The sequence below is a fragment of the Pristis pectinata genome, chromosome 9 (genome assembly GCF_009764475.1).
Source record: "Pristis pectinata isolate sPriPec2 chromosome 9, sPriPec2.1.pri, whole genome shotgun sequence".
Classification (NCBI taxonomy): Eukaryota; Metazoa; Chordata; class Chondrichthyes; order Rhinopristiformes; family Pristidae; genus Pristis; species Pristis pectinata.
The window spans coordinates 25,431,280-25,447,577 of NC_067413.1; the positions used below are offsets into that span (position 1 = coordinate 25,431,280).

Consider the following 16,298-nt stretch of genomic DNA (forward strand, 5'->3'; position numbering starts at 1 on the left):
GAATGGAGCCTTCATAGGAAGCAGGGTGGTAGGATCAGTAGCCAAGAGAGCTATGGGAGATGTGGTCTTATAACGGTTATTGCGGCAGGGTGGGTCTATCCAAAACAGAGTGGGCGAGAAAGGTTAAACACACTATTGAGTAGCATTTCAACACGCCGGTCCCCCCACGTGACCATACTCACGCAGGGCAAAACCACCGACATTCCCCGGCGTAGCTTCGACGCACGGCACGCTCTGGCTTCAGCTGGTTGAAGTCATCGCTTCTCCGCCGTGACATTTGATGGGCATCCGCTTGCCCAATGGAGGCCGGGAACGGAAAGAGGCGGGAGCTCAGGGCGTCGAATGAGAGCCGGCGAAAGGAGGCGGCACCTCTGCGTACGGCTGGGAGGCATGGTAACTCGGCTACTGGCAAAGTTTGGGGATTGGGAGCACTTGTGTCTCTGAGCAGAGGAGGGAAGTGAGAGGTGATCTATCAGCGCTAGGCCCGCGGCCTTTCCTTCAGCACGGAGAGGAAGAGAAATAAAGGCTGGGCCACGTATTATAATAAACATAAATATACGGTGTGGTGGGAAGCCCAGACGGTGCAGCTCCATTCACTGCGACAATGTCCGAGGACCCCAGCTCCCTGCCCTGGTCAATACAGAGGGAGGATTATGAGCTCAAGGAGGTCATTGGTAAGTTATTTAATAAGTAATTTTACTTTTTATTTGTTCATTTAAAAAAATGTCTTTGACCCGGTGGGCTGTCTGAATGGGGTGTAGTTGCAGCCACCCAGAGCAGGCCTGCAGGCATCCTGTTGAAATAATGTAATAAATTAATCGAAGAGGGGTTTGAAGTTGCAGCGTGTCTTTGTATTTTTAATTGTAAATTATTTTTTTAATTTGTTTTTGAAACACGGTAATTTCTTTTGGGAAATAAATTGCCAAAGAATAAAAAGAATGGCTGTTATTTAAGGTAAAGGCCTACTGTAGCTGGCTCTTTTTTTCGTTGTTTAATAATTTATTCGCCTGTTAAATGGAAGAAGACTATTGTAACGTGATGGGTTTGGGGTTTGAATGAATAATACCGATGCTTTATTTTCGTATTAAATGTGCATAGTGGAATAAGTCTGTCAAGTGTCAAGCACGGTAAAGGAAGAATGAAGTTCATCGCATTAAAATATATAAATCGTCTTTAACGAGGCGCTTGATATGCCACGTTTTTAAATCAGCTGACTAACTCTTAAAGCAGCAAATGTCTGCAAGTTAATGACCAGGCCATTTTGTGAAAGGATGACGTACATATTCTGTTATACCATGCAGTAATTAAGCTGACATATATGCATTATTTTTTTTAAAATGTAATTTCTCATTTTTTTTAACAAGGTTATTTTCCCAGAGGTTGCAAAGATTGCAGCCTTTTCAAAAATTTGAATGTATGGGGTAATTGAAGCAAAGTCACTTTCATCTTTTAATTAAAATTTGTACTTGTTAATGAAAAATACTGTACTGTTAAGGAGGTGGGATGTTCATTCTTGAATAACTTAGCCTTCATTCCCCAGTGTTAACTTGAAAAGAATGAGGGATGTGGTGGCCTGAAGTAATTGGGGTCATATTTGGCACATTGTGTTGATCCTGTCTCTTGTCAATGGGGAAATAAGCTTAATTACATTGCCCCGAGGATTTTTGATTGGGCTGAGTTCTTGTCTGCCTTGGAGTCCCAGGGTTTGGGGGGGTGGGGGGCAGCGGTGCAGGGGAGTGTGGCAAGAAATAACATTATTTTTATTTACTATGTTAAGATTTTTGGTTTTGTTGCTCATTTGTGACATGCGCGCCTAGAGACTTGACAGCTATATTTTTATAGATTGAAATACCGAGGTGACTGGTACTATCAAGGTGAACAAGACTACATAAAGAGGTTTAGAATTACTGTTTATACAGTAACTCTGTACACAAATGGTCATAGTGCTTGATTCTTTCTGGTTCTGAGATCTTTTCCTGTGGAGAGCAATCCTGAAAAATGCAGTTCTTTTATTGTATAATGTATAACCTAAAAGTAATTCCAAGAAACATTATTCTCAATGTAGTTGTGTATTTGCTAGCTATACTGTTTATGTACTGTTCATTATTTAGAGGTTATTGAGAAAGTTAATTGTACACTAATTTGAATAGAGTTTTTTTTCATTTCTATTCTCTTCCATTGGCTGCTTGACCACCACCATGTCCAAAATTAACACCCCTCTGTTTATAGTGAGCTGCTTATGGACCCTGAACAGGGCAAAATTCAATGTGCAAGGCAAGGGATTAAAGGGGAAAATTTGTAATCTTTACAAAATGAAATTTGGATGACTACTTTTTTGTATATTGAGTTATAACCCCCTTTAAAATGTATTCTTTTGTAGATCTAACCCAACTAGTTTTACTTTAGATATTTGATAATTTAAAAACACATCTTGTAATTAGTGGGTCACTGGTACTTGGATTGTGGGGTTGCTAATTTTGTAGCCGTATACACGTGAAGACTACTTGCATCACTTGCTGTTTCTGTAAAGTGACTGCATAATGTAACGTATCAAATTATAGAAATGCTAGTTAAAGTTTACCACTGCTTTTAATAAATGCTGAATAATGGGCACCAAAATGAGTTATTGCAAGGCAACAGTATCACTTTGAACTTATATTGTTATTGTTTATATTGTTACTGAGAAAATTAATGCTGATGTTATGTACGGCTATAATTTAAAGCAAGATCAACTTGCATTTAAAGTGCTTTAACATGTCTTTTCGAAACATCAAAGCAGTTCATATTACAATGAATTGTTTTTGAATGTAGTGATTGTTACCAATTAAATGCAATGAAATCTTCAGCTGAGATGCTATACAGAGGTTCCTTCTATCTATTTCAGCCCTAAAGGTGGATTTTAAATGCATTTCTCCGCTTCAGTGAGTGGCAATGAGGCCTGCAGATGAAATAGCCAATATTCTCCTGCTCTCAGAAGAGTTAACTGATCATTCATTTTTTTTTTGCCTATTTAAGTGTGACCTATCCCTCATCATCCTTCAACCTTGACTGCAATCTTTGACATAATTGGCTGCGTCATTCTCCTTTTAACACCTCTTAACTTTGGTTCAGCTGGCTGGCACTACATTTGTCTGCTTCTGTCATTGCCAGAGAAGCACCTGTATAGTTTTTTTTTCCTGCTTCTGTATTGTTATATTTAAGGAGTCTTCTCCCTGCAGCCAACCTTCTTATTTTCCCCCATGCTATCCCTTCTATTTCCTATCTACCTGCTGTCCCAAAGATGTGTGGTGTTGTGTTGATTCCTAGCTCTAACTTGCCTGCAGTTCTCTTGACCCTCCCCATAATTAATTCTAAAATTATCAAACTTCTTGTCCACAATGCAGACCAGATGAACACAACTTTCCTATTGAATAATGGGAAGATAACCATTACTTTTGGTCCCTGTCAAAAAGTCCATTTGCTAATTAAAGCTGTCAGTGGTAGGGAAGTTATTGGAGAAGATACTTAGGGGTAGGATTTATGAGCATTTGGAAAACCATGTCCTAATTAGGGACAGTCGGCATGGCTTTGTGCAGGGCAAGTCGTGCCTTACTAACTTGATTGAGTTTTTTGACAAGGGTGATTGATGAAGGTGGAACTGTGGATGTTGTTTACATGGATTTTAGTAAGGCATTTAACAAGGTCCCTCATGGGAGGCTCATCCAGAAGATTAAGATGCATGGGATCCAAGGTGAATTGTCACTTTGGATTCAGAACTGGCTTGCCCATAGAAGACTGTAGTGGTTGATGTATTTGAGTATTCTAGCTGGAGGTCTGTGACTAGTGGCGTTCCTCAGGGATCTGTAGTGGGACCTCTGCTGTTTGTGGTGTATATAAATGACCTGGATGAAAATGTACATGGGTGGGTTAGTAAATTTGCAGATGATGTGAAGGCTGGTGTTGTGGATAGTGTAGAAGATTGGCAAAGGATACAGCGGGATATAGATCAATTACAGATAATGGGCAGAGAAATGGCAATGGAGTTCAACCCAGCCAAATGTGAAGTGTTGTACATTGGGAGATCAAATGTAAAGAGACAGTACACTGTTAATGGCAAGACCCTTAACAGTGTTGATGAACAGAAGGATCTTGGGGTCCAAGTTCATAGCTCCCTGAAACTGGCTACACAGGTTGATAGGGTGGTGAAGAAGGCGCATGGCATGCTTGCCTTCATTAGTTGAAGCATTGAGTTCAAGAGTTAGGAATTTATGCTGCAGCTTTATGAAACTTCAGTTAGTCTGCATCTGGAGTATTGCATTCAGTTCTGGTCACTCCATTATAGGAAGGATGTTGGCTTGGAGAAGGTGCAGAAGAGGTTTACCAAGATGCTGCCTGGATTAGAGGGCATGTGCTATGAAGAGAGGTTGGACGAACTTGGGTTGTTTTTTCTAGAGCAGCGAAGGCTAAGGGAAGATCTGGTTGAAGTTTATAAGATTGAGAGGCATAGAGTCGTCAGCCAGCATCTTTTCCACAGGGTTGAAATGTCCAAGACCAGAGGGCATGCATTTCAGGTGAGAGGGGAAAGGTCAAAGGTGATCTGTGAGGCAAGTTTTTTGAGTGGTGGATGCCTGGAATGCGCTGCTTGGGGTGGCAGAGGCAAATATGATAGAGATGTTCAAGAAGCTTTTGGATAGGCACATGAATGTGAGGGAAATGGTAGGATATGGACACTGTGTAGGCAGAAGGGATTAGTTTATTTGGGCATTTTATTACTAATGTAATTGGTTCTGCACAACATTGTGGGCTGAAGGGCCTGATCCTGTGCTGTACTGTTCTATGCATCCCTCTCCATATCTGAAACAGTCACACTGTTCACAGCCTTATCACATTTGACCCCAAGTTGAGCTTCAGGCCACATATCCATGCAATCACTCAGGCTGCCTCTTTCCATCTCTGTAACATCACAAAACTCTGCCTCTGTTTTAGATTAACTGGTCTGCTACACTTAGCCATATCTTTGTTACTTTCTAGAGAGCATTAGTCTTTGCCTGAGTGACTTTTCTATTCTATCCTGCATCAGCTTGAGAAACCAGAAAGTATCCTGACTTGGACCAGATGCTGTTCACTATAATATTGTGTCCTGGTTGGGCAAAGTACTTCCTTTTAATTTAAGATAAGAGAAAAGATTTCTTTATTAGTCACATGTACATCGAAAGGCAGTGAAATGCATCTGTGCGTAGAATGTTTTGGGGCAGTCTGCAAGTGTCGCCACGCTTCTGGCACCAACATTGCATACCCACAACTTCCTAACCGGTATGTCTTTTAGAATGTGGGAGGAAACTAGAGCACCTGGAGGAAACCCACGCAATCACGGGGAGAACATACAAAATCCTTACAGACAATGGCCAGAATTGAACCTGGGTCGCTGGCGCTGTCATAGCATTACGCTAACTGCTGCACTACTGTGCCTGTTTTCTATTTCATATTTTTATTTTCGTATTCACTTACAAATGTCTTAATAGCCTGTCTCTTCGTGTCTTTGTAATCTCCTTCAGCCTCTATTCTGATGTATCTAAACTCCCACCAACTCTTCCACCACCCCCAAACACAATTCCAATCTTGAGTATCCTTAATTTTGTTTGCTCCACCATTGACTGCAGAGCTTTCAGCTTACTAGGTCCCAAGTCCTAGAATTTCTGCTTCTCTACTTCTGCTTACTCTTATCCAAAACCTTGATCAAAGGGATATCTATTCCAACATCTTGTGCAGCTTGTTTTTACTGTAATTTTCTGTTTGTGCTATCTTGTTGGTGCAGGATTGCTACTCTATTCGCCAACTCGCAGCCACCATGGTTCAAAAGCAGTATATATAAAGCTTTAAGGTGATGCAATATGGTAGGCCTATAATATTCCTGTAATCCCTTTGGCTCATCTTTGTTATAAGGAGTAATTATTGTTCCCAACTTGATTGTTTATGTTTGTATTAATCATTCTCAACATTAAGAGCATTTTTTATATGTAATAAATTTATTTCACCCTGTTAAATTAAGTGTTCTAATGGCCTTTTTATATGAGTATTTCTGCTAATTGGGAAACTGACAATAATTCTGACGGACCAAGAATTGATCTTTATTCTACAGTGACTTGCAGTTATGTTGATTATTAAAACTCAAGTGTGTACTTATTTTAAAAAAAAATGTTTTGCTGCATTGAGTGGTTGAAGCAGAAACCATTGCAGCTTAAAGAAGCAGTTGAAATAGTGGAAGATGAGGCTTTAGAGAGTGGATGAATTTTGGGTTTAACAATAAACTAGCATGAATGGGCCGAGTAGGTATCTGATGCTGTCAAATCTCATTGGTTTCCATCTAGTATAAATGAAATAGTGATTGGGTTGTTCATCTGCACTAACTATTACAATTGCACACAGTTTGCAATGCTTTTTCTTCACTGAATTATTGAATCATTTCACTTCTGGAAATATTTATAATTCTGTAGCTGAAGTATGTTTATTTAAATAAGATGTACATGGCCTGCTGCTGTGCCTACTTTGGGTTTCACTGAGTAATATTGGTCTTATGATTGCATTCCTTGTCGATACTGAATGCTCTTTTGAAGCTCTTGATGTCGGCTTGCATTTCCTGAATACTGTTTCCTAACAAGTTACAATGCTGGACATTTATGTGGTGTTAGAGTGATGTATGCAGCTATTGTTTAGATTTTAAACTACAAGTCCTGCTGCTGGGTTTTGGACTTTCTAATTAAAAGAGATCAAATGAGAGGGAGTTTAGAATTTGGTGCAGTAGTACTTTATGATGTAGTGTGCCTGTTTCTCCAGCCCAAAGGACCTTGGTAGTGGATCATCCTATTATTTATTTTGATTAGCTGAATAATCTAGAATTGCAGAATGTCTGTTTAGATTGTTCTATTCTAATCCTATTGGTTAAGGAGGACAAATTTCTGCAGTATGGCTTTGTTCTTAATTTATTAAGGTGATGGACTTGAAGACTTACAGAAAACTTTATATCCCAGCACTATTCAGTAATGTGATACTGTGTCAATCCCAATTTTCTAGTAAAGAACTGCGGTAGACGACCATCATCTTCTCAAGGGCTAGGCAGTACGTGGTGACCTTGTTGAAGCCCAGGTCCTGAAAATGAATATATAACCCCTCCAATTTCATAATTTGAGCTCCAACCAACTCCACTAATGTCTTAAGGGTCCCACTTCCTCATCAAAGTATGATGCTCAGAACACTGCAATGGAAACCTAACCAGTGATTTGTAAATGTTTACCATGAATTTCTTGTTTATTTAGTTGATAACCCAGTTTGCAAAGCTGAGTCCAACACAAAGCCCTGGAGGGACTCAGCGGATCAAAAACCTTCTATGGTGGGATGTTGACATTTTGAGTCAAGACCCTTCATCAGGACTGGAAAGAGAGGGCAGTTAGCCAGTATATCAAGGTGGGTGGAAGGGGTGGCGCAAGACCTGGCAGATGATGGGTGGATCCATGTGATGGGGAGGTGAGTGGGAATGATGTAAGAAGCCAGGAGGTGATGGAAGTGACAAAGGGCTGAAGAAGATGGAATCCAATAGGAGAGGATATGGAACATGGAATAAAAGGAAGGAGGTGAGGAGGGAAACTGGTGAGAGGAATGTGTGGGCGATGGGCAGATTGGGAGGGGAAAGAGATGGGGGGTGATGGCCAGTGGGATAAAGGGGATAGAGGGGAGTGGTTACTGGAAGTTAGAGAAATTGATGTTCATGCCTTCAGGTTGGAGACTACCAAGGCAGAATGTGAGGTGAGGCTGCACCAGATGCAATAAGTGACACTGGATTTGCTTGTGAATCCAAAACTGAGTATTCCTATGATTTCTTAACTATCCTGCTAAGTTAGCCTGTCACCTTAAGTGTTTGTGAACTGCACCCTCAGACCTTTGCTCTTGCAGCCCCTCAGTCATAGCATTTTGATTATACTGCATGTTCATCTTGTTCTTCCTAAAGCATGATTACTTCACACATTGTCATTTCTGTCTATTTAATTAGTATGTTAAATTAGTATTCTCTTGAAATCAGCTACTGTCCTCATTATTACTATGTTGTCAAATGTTGTATAGTTGCAGATTTTGAAATTGAGCTACCAATATCCATATCCAAGATATCTATTTAATAAACAACACAATGATTGTAATCCCAGTCTTTGGGGATCCCACAGCATGCATGTCTAAGAACATTAAATCAACTAATTTTATTTTTTGAAACTGACTTGTATGATTGGCTTAGTTAGCTTGAATATAAATTATGAACTTCTATTTAAGGGGACATTTCACATTCTGTTACTATGTATCCTGAATAGTGGGCTGAATTTTGGATTGTGGGCATAGTGACTACTCAGTAAAAAGATACTACATCATTGCAGTATAATATTGATTCAACTTCAGTGGGTTTCCAAAATGATTGGTTAATTGAGTCTCCTACAGGTCACTTCTGATGTACTTTTTTTTAAAGAAAACTTTAATATACAGATCCTTTCAAAAAGATATTTAAAGCTAATGCAGCTTTGTCCTATTTATAGAAAAGTGTCCAAATGAAACAGGCCCTAGATGCAATCCTTGGAATGTGATGTTTTGCCTAATTTTAGCAGGGACATTCTAGAGTCCTGTAATAGTTTAGGAAAAGGTACCCGAAGTGCTCTGATAGAAGTGGGAAGGCAAGTCATAAAATAGTGGGATAATACTTATCCTTCTATTACGTGGAAAGTTATTTACATGATTTACTTGCAGAAGCCTTGAAGATAAACAATGAAGTTGTCTTTTAGATGGGTCTTATTCTGTGTTATGGCATAATTGTCACTTTTTTCCCCACAACAATGGGCTTCTGGGTAAGAACAGTTATTCATTGATGCTAAATGTTAACTTGATGATTTACTAGATTCTTAGGTGAGAATTCTTCAGTCTGACTAAGAAAGGTGCATATTTTTGCATAATTCCCTGATTTTGTTTGTAGATAGCTCAATTCATTTTCCAATCGTTAAGGTTACTGCAGAAAGGAAAAGCTTGATGCCAGCTTTATGCTGAAAATGATACCATACCAGTAAGTTAAAACATGAATAATCAAGAGACTCAGACAATTGATCTGGTGATTAACAGAAAATAATGTAAAAACTGAGCAAGTCTTCCAAATGATATCTATGGAGAAGGAATCAGTTAGCGTTTCATTTTGATAACCTTTAATCAAAATGTTTTGAGTCCTTAAATGGAAGCTTTAATCCTGCTTCTTTCTTCACTGCTGCTGAATATTTCTAGCATTTTTGATAAAGCATTTATGGTGCATAAATACGCCATTTGGCTCAACCAGGCTATGGCAGTTTATGCTCCACTTGAAGCTCTTCCCATCTTTCCTTGTATAAATATCAGTGAGATCCTGTGTTCAGTTTCCTTTGTTAAGGCTCCTCCTCAAATGTTTCTTGACTATTTATGTCAATGGGAATTTATTTTAGATTTCTACTATCTGCAATATTTTGCTTTTGAAGTACTGATCTGGAAGTCCAAGTTCTAATTCAAGTAAGACACATGGGGAATTTCAAATTAAATTTCAGATGTATTTAATTATTCAAAAAAAAAGCTGCTATTGGTCATGATAACAGCATTGCTGTCAAAACCCATCTGGTTCACTAATGTTCTTCAGGGGCTGAAGTCTGTCATTCTTCGCTGGTCTGGTTTTTACTGCTCTCCATTGTAGAGATCATTGGGAGGTCCTGTTTGAGGTGGCCTATGTGAGTAATTTAGTGCTTTTTCTAAATGTTGCACATGGTGCATTGGTGGCTGAAGGAATGAATGTTGAGAATGGCGTGTGACTGTCAATCAAAAGGCCTGCTTTATCCTGAGTGATGGTAAGCTTCATGAGTGCTGTTGCAGCTGCTGTTATTAGAGCAGGTAGAGCATTCAATCATGTTTGTTTTGACTTGAGCTTTGTAAATGATGAAACAGCTTTGGAGCATCAGCAGGTGAGTTACTTGCTGCAAGACACCCGACCTCTGACTTTCTTTTGTGGCCACTTTATTTGTGTGATTTGGTCTAGTTGAGTTTCTGGTCAGTGGTGACACCCAGGATGGTATTGGTGGAGATCTAGTGATAGTAATGCATTTTATGTGGGCTCATCAATGCCACACTCAAGTGTAAGAATGATAGATTTTGTTTTAAACACTTCAAATTCCCAATCTTTCTTCCTTACAATGATAGGTGGTAAATTTTCACCTGTAGTCTTGGAGTGAAGTGGCTCAACTGTTCATAATGGGTCTCTAACTCAAAACCAGTTACTTCTCAAAAAATGATGGTTTCATTTTAAAACTTCTTGTATGTTTGTAACTCAGACCTCAACTGTAATACAACCTGCCTTTCGCTACTGCCAGTTTTGAAGATCAAGCCGAAATTTATGAACAAAACTCTAATTCCCTTTGACAAAGAATCATATAATCCTAGATGCTACACTTTGTCAAATGCTGCCTTGATGTCAAGGGTAGTCACTTGCACTTGACCTCTGGAATTAAGTTCTTTGATCCATGTTTGGACCAACTGTAATGAGATCTACAACCATGTGCTCCAGATGAAACCCAAGCTGAATATGTAGGTTATTGGCAAGTTAATACCACTGGAGAGCATTGTTCATGATTCCTTCCATCAATTTAACGATTGAGGATAGTGATTGGAAGATAATTAGTTAGATTAAATTTGTCTTGCTTTTTATGCGTAGGACACATGAATGATAGAAAAATAAGGGGCTGTGTGGGAGGGAAGGGTTAGATAGATCTTAGAGCAGGATAAAATGTCGGCACAACATTGTGGGCTGAAGGGCCTGTACTGTGCTGTAGTGTTCTCTGACGTAACTATGTAATTTTTCATGTCAGGTAGATGCCAAGAATATACTTGTTCTGAAAAAGCTTGACTAAAGGTGAGCCTAATTCTGAAGGGCAGGTCTTCAATGCTCCATATTCTTATCTGGCCGTATTATCTTTGCTATATTCTGTGCTCTTGCACATTTCTTGACGAATTGATTTGGTTGAAGGCTGCCTTCCATGATGGTGTATATCTCAAGAGGAAGCTGAGATTATCCACAGCAATTTCAAATGGACATGACTGCAAATGCATCTTCACATGCTGGACTTTCCCATCTGGAATATGGGGATGGTCTTGAAATTGATCACTTCCCAATACCCTGCCCCCCTCCCCCAGGATATTAGCAGTTTAGTTGGCTATTACCATTCAGGATTCAGTGTGGCAGGACTGTAGAGCTCTAATTTCAGGCAGTTGTGGGCTCTCTTGGTTCTACCTATTGCATGCTTGTTAGCTTTCATGTAGATCTATGTTACATAAAATTTTTAGATGCATCTGGTACTGCTCCTTGCATGCCTATCTAAATTCCTCATTGAGCCAGTGTTGATCCCATCGCTTAATTGTAGTAGCCAAGTGAGGGATATGCTAATCATGAGGTTACAGACAGTGGTGGTGTACATGTCTGCTGTGATGGTCTACAGTGCTTTGGGATGCCCAGGCTTGAGTTGCCAGATCTGTCTGAGTCTGTCCTATTTAGCACAATGGGAGATTGAGGGTGTCCTTCCTGTGAAGATGGGACTTCAAGGATTATGCAGTGATCACTTGTATCAAACATTTGCAGCAAGTAGATTGTGTAGGAAGTGTTGATTTGCTCATTACCTGCCGCAGGCCAAATCTGGTAGCTGTATCCTTTGGTCTTCAGTCTGTGGTGGTACAAAGTCACTCTTGATGGACATTGCAGTCCCTCACTCAGAGTACATTTTGAGCCCTTGATGTTCTCAGTACTTCATCCAAGTATTGCTGAACTTGGAACATTGATTCATCAGTTGTGGGAGCAAAGCTTTTGGTAACCTAGAGGTGATTTTTCTACCCTTTTATCCCTTGTACCCTTCATGTCATGAGATGTAATAAGGCCTGGATTCAATATTGAGGGGCTCCAAGCTTCTCCCTTCCTGTGTTCCAATGTACTGTCAACTCTAGTGGATCTCCCCTGCTGGTGGGACAGGATGTACTTGGGGATTGTGAAGGAATACAGTATGTTTTCGGTAAGGTATGATTCTGTGAGTATGACCATGTCAAGCTAGTGCTTGACTACTCTGTGGGACTAAACTTCCATTTTACATATCAGCTTTTAAGATTATTTTGAGATTTCATGGGTAGGACTTGGCCATGTCTGAATTCAGTACCTAGGCTGATGCTAGGTGGTCTGTGTGTGTTTCTCCATTTTACATTTAAATTTAGCAGGCATGATACAGCTGAGTGACTTGTCAGTTAAGAATTAAGGATAGTGGTTTGGAGTTGGATATAAACCGTGCCAGAAATTGGTTTCCATCCTAGTAGGACATTAGTGAACCAGAGGTTTTCTATGGAACTTACATTCATTGAAAAATCATAACTGTTCTATTGGGATTTGAACAGGTGCCTGAGTTGCCCAGGTATTTGGTTTACAATGGTGTCTATATTTGAAATATAGAATAAAGAGCTGTGATCTTATTGAAACATGCAAGATCCTAAGGAGCAACACACAAAAAGCTGAGGAACTCAGCAGGTCAGGCACTGACTACTGAAGGGTCTTGACCCGAAACATCAATTGTCCATTTCTCTCTATAAATGTTGCCTGACTTGCTGAGTTTCTCCAGCTATGTGTTGCTCTAGATTCCAGTATCTACAGTCTCTTGTGTCTCCAAGGTCCTAAGGAGGTTTGGCAGGGTAGATGTTGAGATGTTTTGCTACTGGGAGAGTGTTGAATGATGGGACATTGTTTCAAGATAAAGGAGTGGTCATTTAAAGCCAAGGTATGTAGAAATTTCTTCAGAGGTTGTTGAATCTCTGGAATTCCTTGCCCCAGAGAGTTGTGGAGGTAGATACATTATTGAAAGATTGGGGGATTGAGGATTATGGGATCAGGATAAGAGAAAGAGTTGAGGCTAGGTAGATCAGCTATGATCATATAAAATAATGGGGCAGGCTTGAGGGGCTAGGTGGCTGGCTCACTCCTATTTAATTGCGTATTCTGCTAACTTAACTGCTGCTCAACCATTGTACCTGATTGTTGAAGCAGGGTATACACTATTCTTATTCCTTGCATCTATTTAAACTCAGATTTTTTTTTAAAAAAAGCAAAAACAGTTGTAGTTAACTACAAATGTGATCAAGTTTAAAACTGCCTTTGGAAACTTATTATGCTGTAATTCCACTGGCTCTATCTGCTTTTTTATTTGTCTGCCTCCATCTCTTATCTACCTTCCTCTGTCTCCTAACCCTATCCCTCCCTCTCCCCTACCTGGCTTCATTTGTCCTACATCCTTCCTCGGTCCACCAGTCACGCACTGGCACCAATCTCACCACTCCCCTTCTCTTCATACTGGCTATCTTCCCCCCTCTACCTTTTGGTCCTGATGCAGGCTTTCAACTGAAACGTCAACAATTCCTTTCCCCTCACAGATGCTACTTGACCTGCTGAGTTCCTCCAGCAGATTGTTGGTCCAGATTTCAGTATCTGCAGTCTCTTGTCTCGTCCTTGCAATAGTACTGTTTCAACACCTTGGATTTGCATTTTCCAGCTCCTCCTCTAGAACTAAAAATGTTGGCTTTTGCCAATTCTGTTCATGAAGTAAAAAGTTAATCCAAAAATAAAGGCAACAAAATAAAACTGCTTACTTCCTTTCGTTACTCCCCCACTTCTGAAAATTATGCTTTGCCTTAAATCATGCTGGGCTGTGTAAAACAGGACACCAACTGTTTCTTAGATAATATTTAAAGATTGGTGATTGTTGAAGTAGAATATTGTAAGGTCTCTTCCTTTTAATATGGGCAATTAACAGCATTGAAGTTAATGTATACAATGCTTTTTATTTGTGTTTTTAATTAAGTATTTTATGTCCCATACTGAGCCTAGGCAAATAGGACAGAATTCTTAGACTTTAGTCCACGGTACATACTTTTAACAGCTCCACCCTAACTCTGACTAAGCAGAAAGATTGGCATGAAGTATGCGCTGCTTGTGCCAAGGTATCACTATTCATTATGCCTAAGATTGCCCTCAATCGTGAATAATATCCATACTCAAAGGCTCTCAGCTTGCAGTTTGTTGTATTGTTTAAGTGTCTCTATCCTTCAATATAGGCATTAGCCATGTGGTGTCTAAGGCATTTCTTTACAGCACCGATTTAACAGATAATCTTTGCTGACTTGATGTAAGGCCTGCATTTTAATCACATGTTACTTTTTCTGGGGGAGAGAAATCTAATGACTGCTAGTTTGGTCGTCCTGTAAGGAAAGGCATAACCCTGCATGCAGCAGCATAAGTAATGGGATGCCTTTCAGCAGAAAATAACATCAGATGCAAATTCTCACAATGGGGAGGAGGGACATGCAAATCTCGGTAAGGGGTCTTGGACCTGAAACATTAATTCTCTTTCTCCTTCCATAGATGCAGTGTTTCCAGCATTTTCTAATCTTCAGATTTCCGGCATCTGTATTTTTTTGATATTTCATCCAAATCTAGAGCTCCCTTGATGATTGAGATGTACAGGTTAAAATTAAATTGAGGCTGATAAATGTTAGGGTCCTAGTACCACAGAGTACAGAAAAAAAAGGACCAGAGAAACTGAATGAAAAGTCAGAGGATAATGTCAAAATAAATCTGAAAATCTTTTATAAAAGAATGATCAAAAGGAGGGTTGAGGTAATAAGTGGTCAAAAAGGAAAACTTATGGAGGCAGAGGGCATGGCTGGGGTATTAAATGAGTAATTTTCACTAAGGTGAAAGACACTTACATGTAGTAGGTCATGATTCATCTGTTGTGTATCAAAAAATTCAGTTAAATCTCTCAACATGCCTTTACCAAAATTGCTCTTTTTAAAACAAAAAGGTGGAAGCCTGTGCAATTAATGAAAATGGAGCTGTGGATGATACATATTGTATTGGCTGAGAAACATTCGTTTTTTTTTCCAAATGGTAGGAAAGTGTAAAGGAGTACCTCTTAGAATCTGAATTTTATTAATAAACTGGCATGGCATATAATGCATAATTTCACAGCATGCTGATAATGCAAATGTAGTAAACAGTTGGGAAGGTAGCAACATCAGGAGATAGGTAAAATGAGCAGAAAAATGCCATTGATTTATGGCAGGGAAATACGGTGATTCATTTCGGAGGAAGAATGTGGATGATGTAATAGAAATGATACAAAGCTTAAGTGTAGATAGAAACAGAGACCTGAGGATGTGCATTTTAAGGGTAGCAGTGTACTTGGAAAAGGAATAGATTTGATCACAAATTAGGTAGTGGTCTACATGACTTCTCATCAAAACCTTACAGGAAAAGGAGATGGTGGATCCACTGTGATTCCTCAAGCAGACTGTTAAAATTATTTGCAGAATACCTTGATACCAAAGGTTTCAAACAAGCACGAAGACTGTGCTTGGTTCACAGTGCAAAGGACCCTCCCTGTTGGATCTTCCACGTATGGTAAGTACATTGGCCGCACTGCATACTGCCCTCATGACTGCAGCATTGGAAAACAGCTAGTTGCCTATTTCCTTGGATAATGTGTCTTTTCCAGGAAGGACTGGGAAGAGATGCAGAGGTTTGTGTTGAGGGCATTGAGCTGTCCTGAGGGGGGCACAGACCATTATTAATGCCACGAAAGCGATCCACTGGTATTTCAGAGCAAGGTATTGTCCACAACTGAATGTGAAAACTAGTGCACTCAAGTCCAGGGACACACTGAAGCTGGTTTAGGGCCCTTCTGCCATTGTGCACAAATTCATTGAAATCATGTTAAAACATTCTAAAATTGTAAATGAAGGAGCAAATTGATGGCATGGTATTGTTAAGTAACTAGTATAACATAAAATACTGACTTGAATATGTTTATACTGTGTTTGATTTTTTTTTATGAAATAATGTTGAAATTAAGAAGGGAAGAACAATCTAAGTTTTGTAAATGACAATATCAATGAAACTAAGGAAGCTGTGCTCAGTTTTAATAAAATGCTGCCTAAGTGAGAGCTGGATTATTTTTCAGTAGAATGTCAATGTGTTGAGTTCAGAGATGTATTAGTATGATTTGGTTCGAAAATTCCATTACCTGCATTGCCAGTTTCCATTTTGCTTTTGCTTTTACTTTGTCCATGTGATTTTTTTTTTCCTTCCCTTTCTTGGCAGCATGACCAATATCCAATACAAGCACATAAACCCTTGTAGCCACAACTAAGACAAAATGAGATTAAGATACCCTGTTTCCTATAAGGATTGCAGTCCC

At 39.6% G+C, this 16,298-nt stretch overlaps 1 protein-coding gene across 1 annotated transcript in view; it reads left to right on the forward strand.

Moving 5' to 3' along the window:
* The first annotated feature begins 303 nt into the window (after positions 1-303).
* Positions 304-16,298, forward strand: part of LOC127574404 (serine/threonine-protein kinase OSR1-like) — a 125,997-nt gene continuing 110,002 nt past the window's right edge. The window contains exon 1 of the mRNA XM_052023403.1: positions 304-674. Coding sequence (XP_051879363.1) covers positions 605-674 — 70 coding nt within the window. The 5' untranslated portion in view covers positions 304-604. The remainder of the gene's footprint in view (positions 675-16,298) is intronic.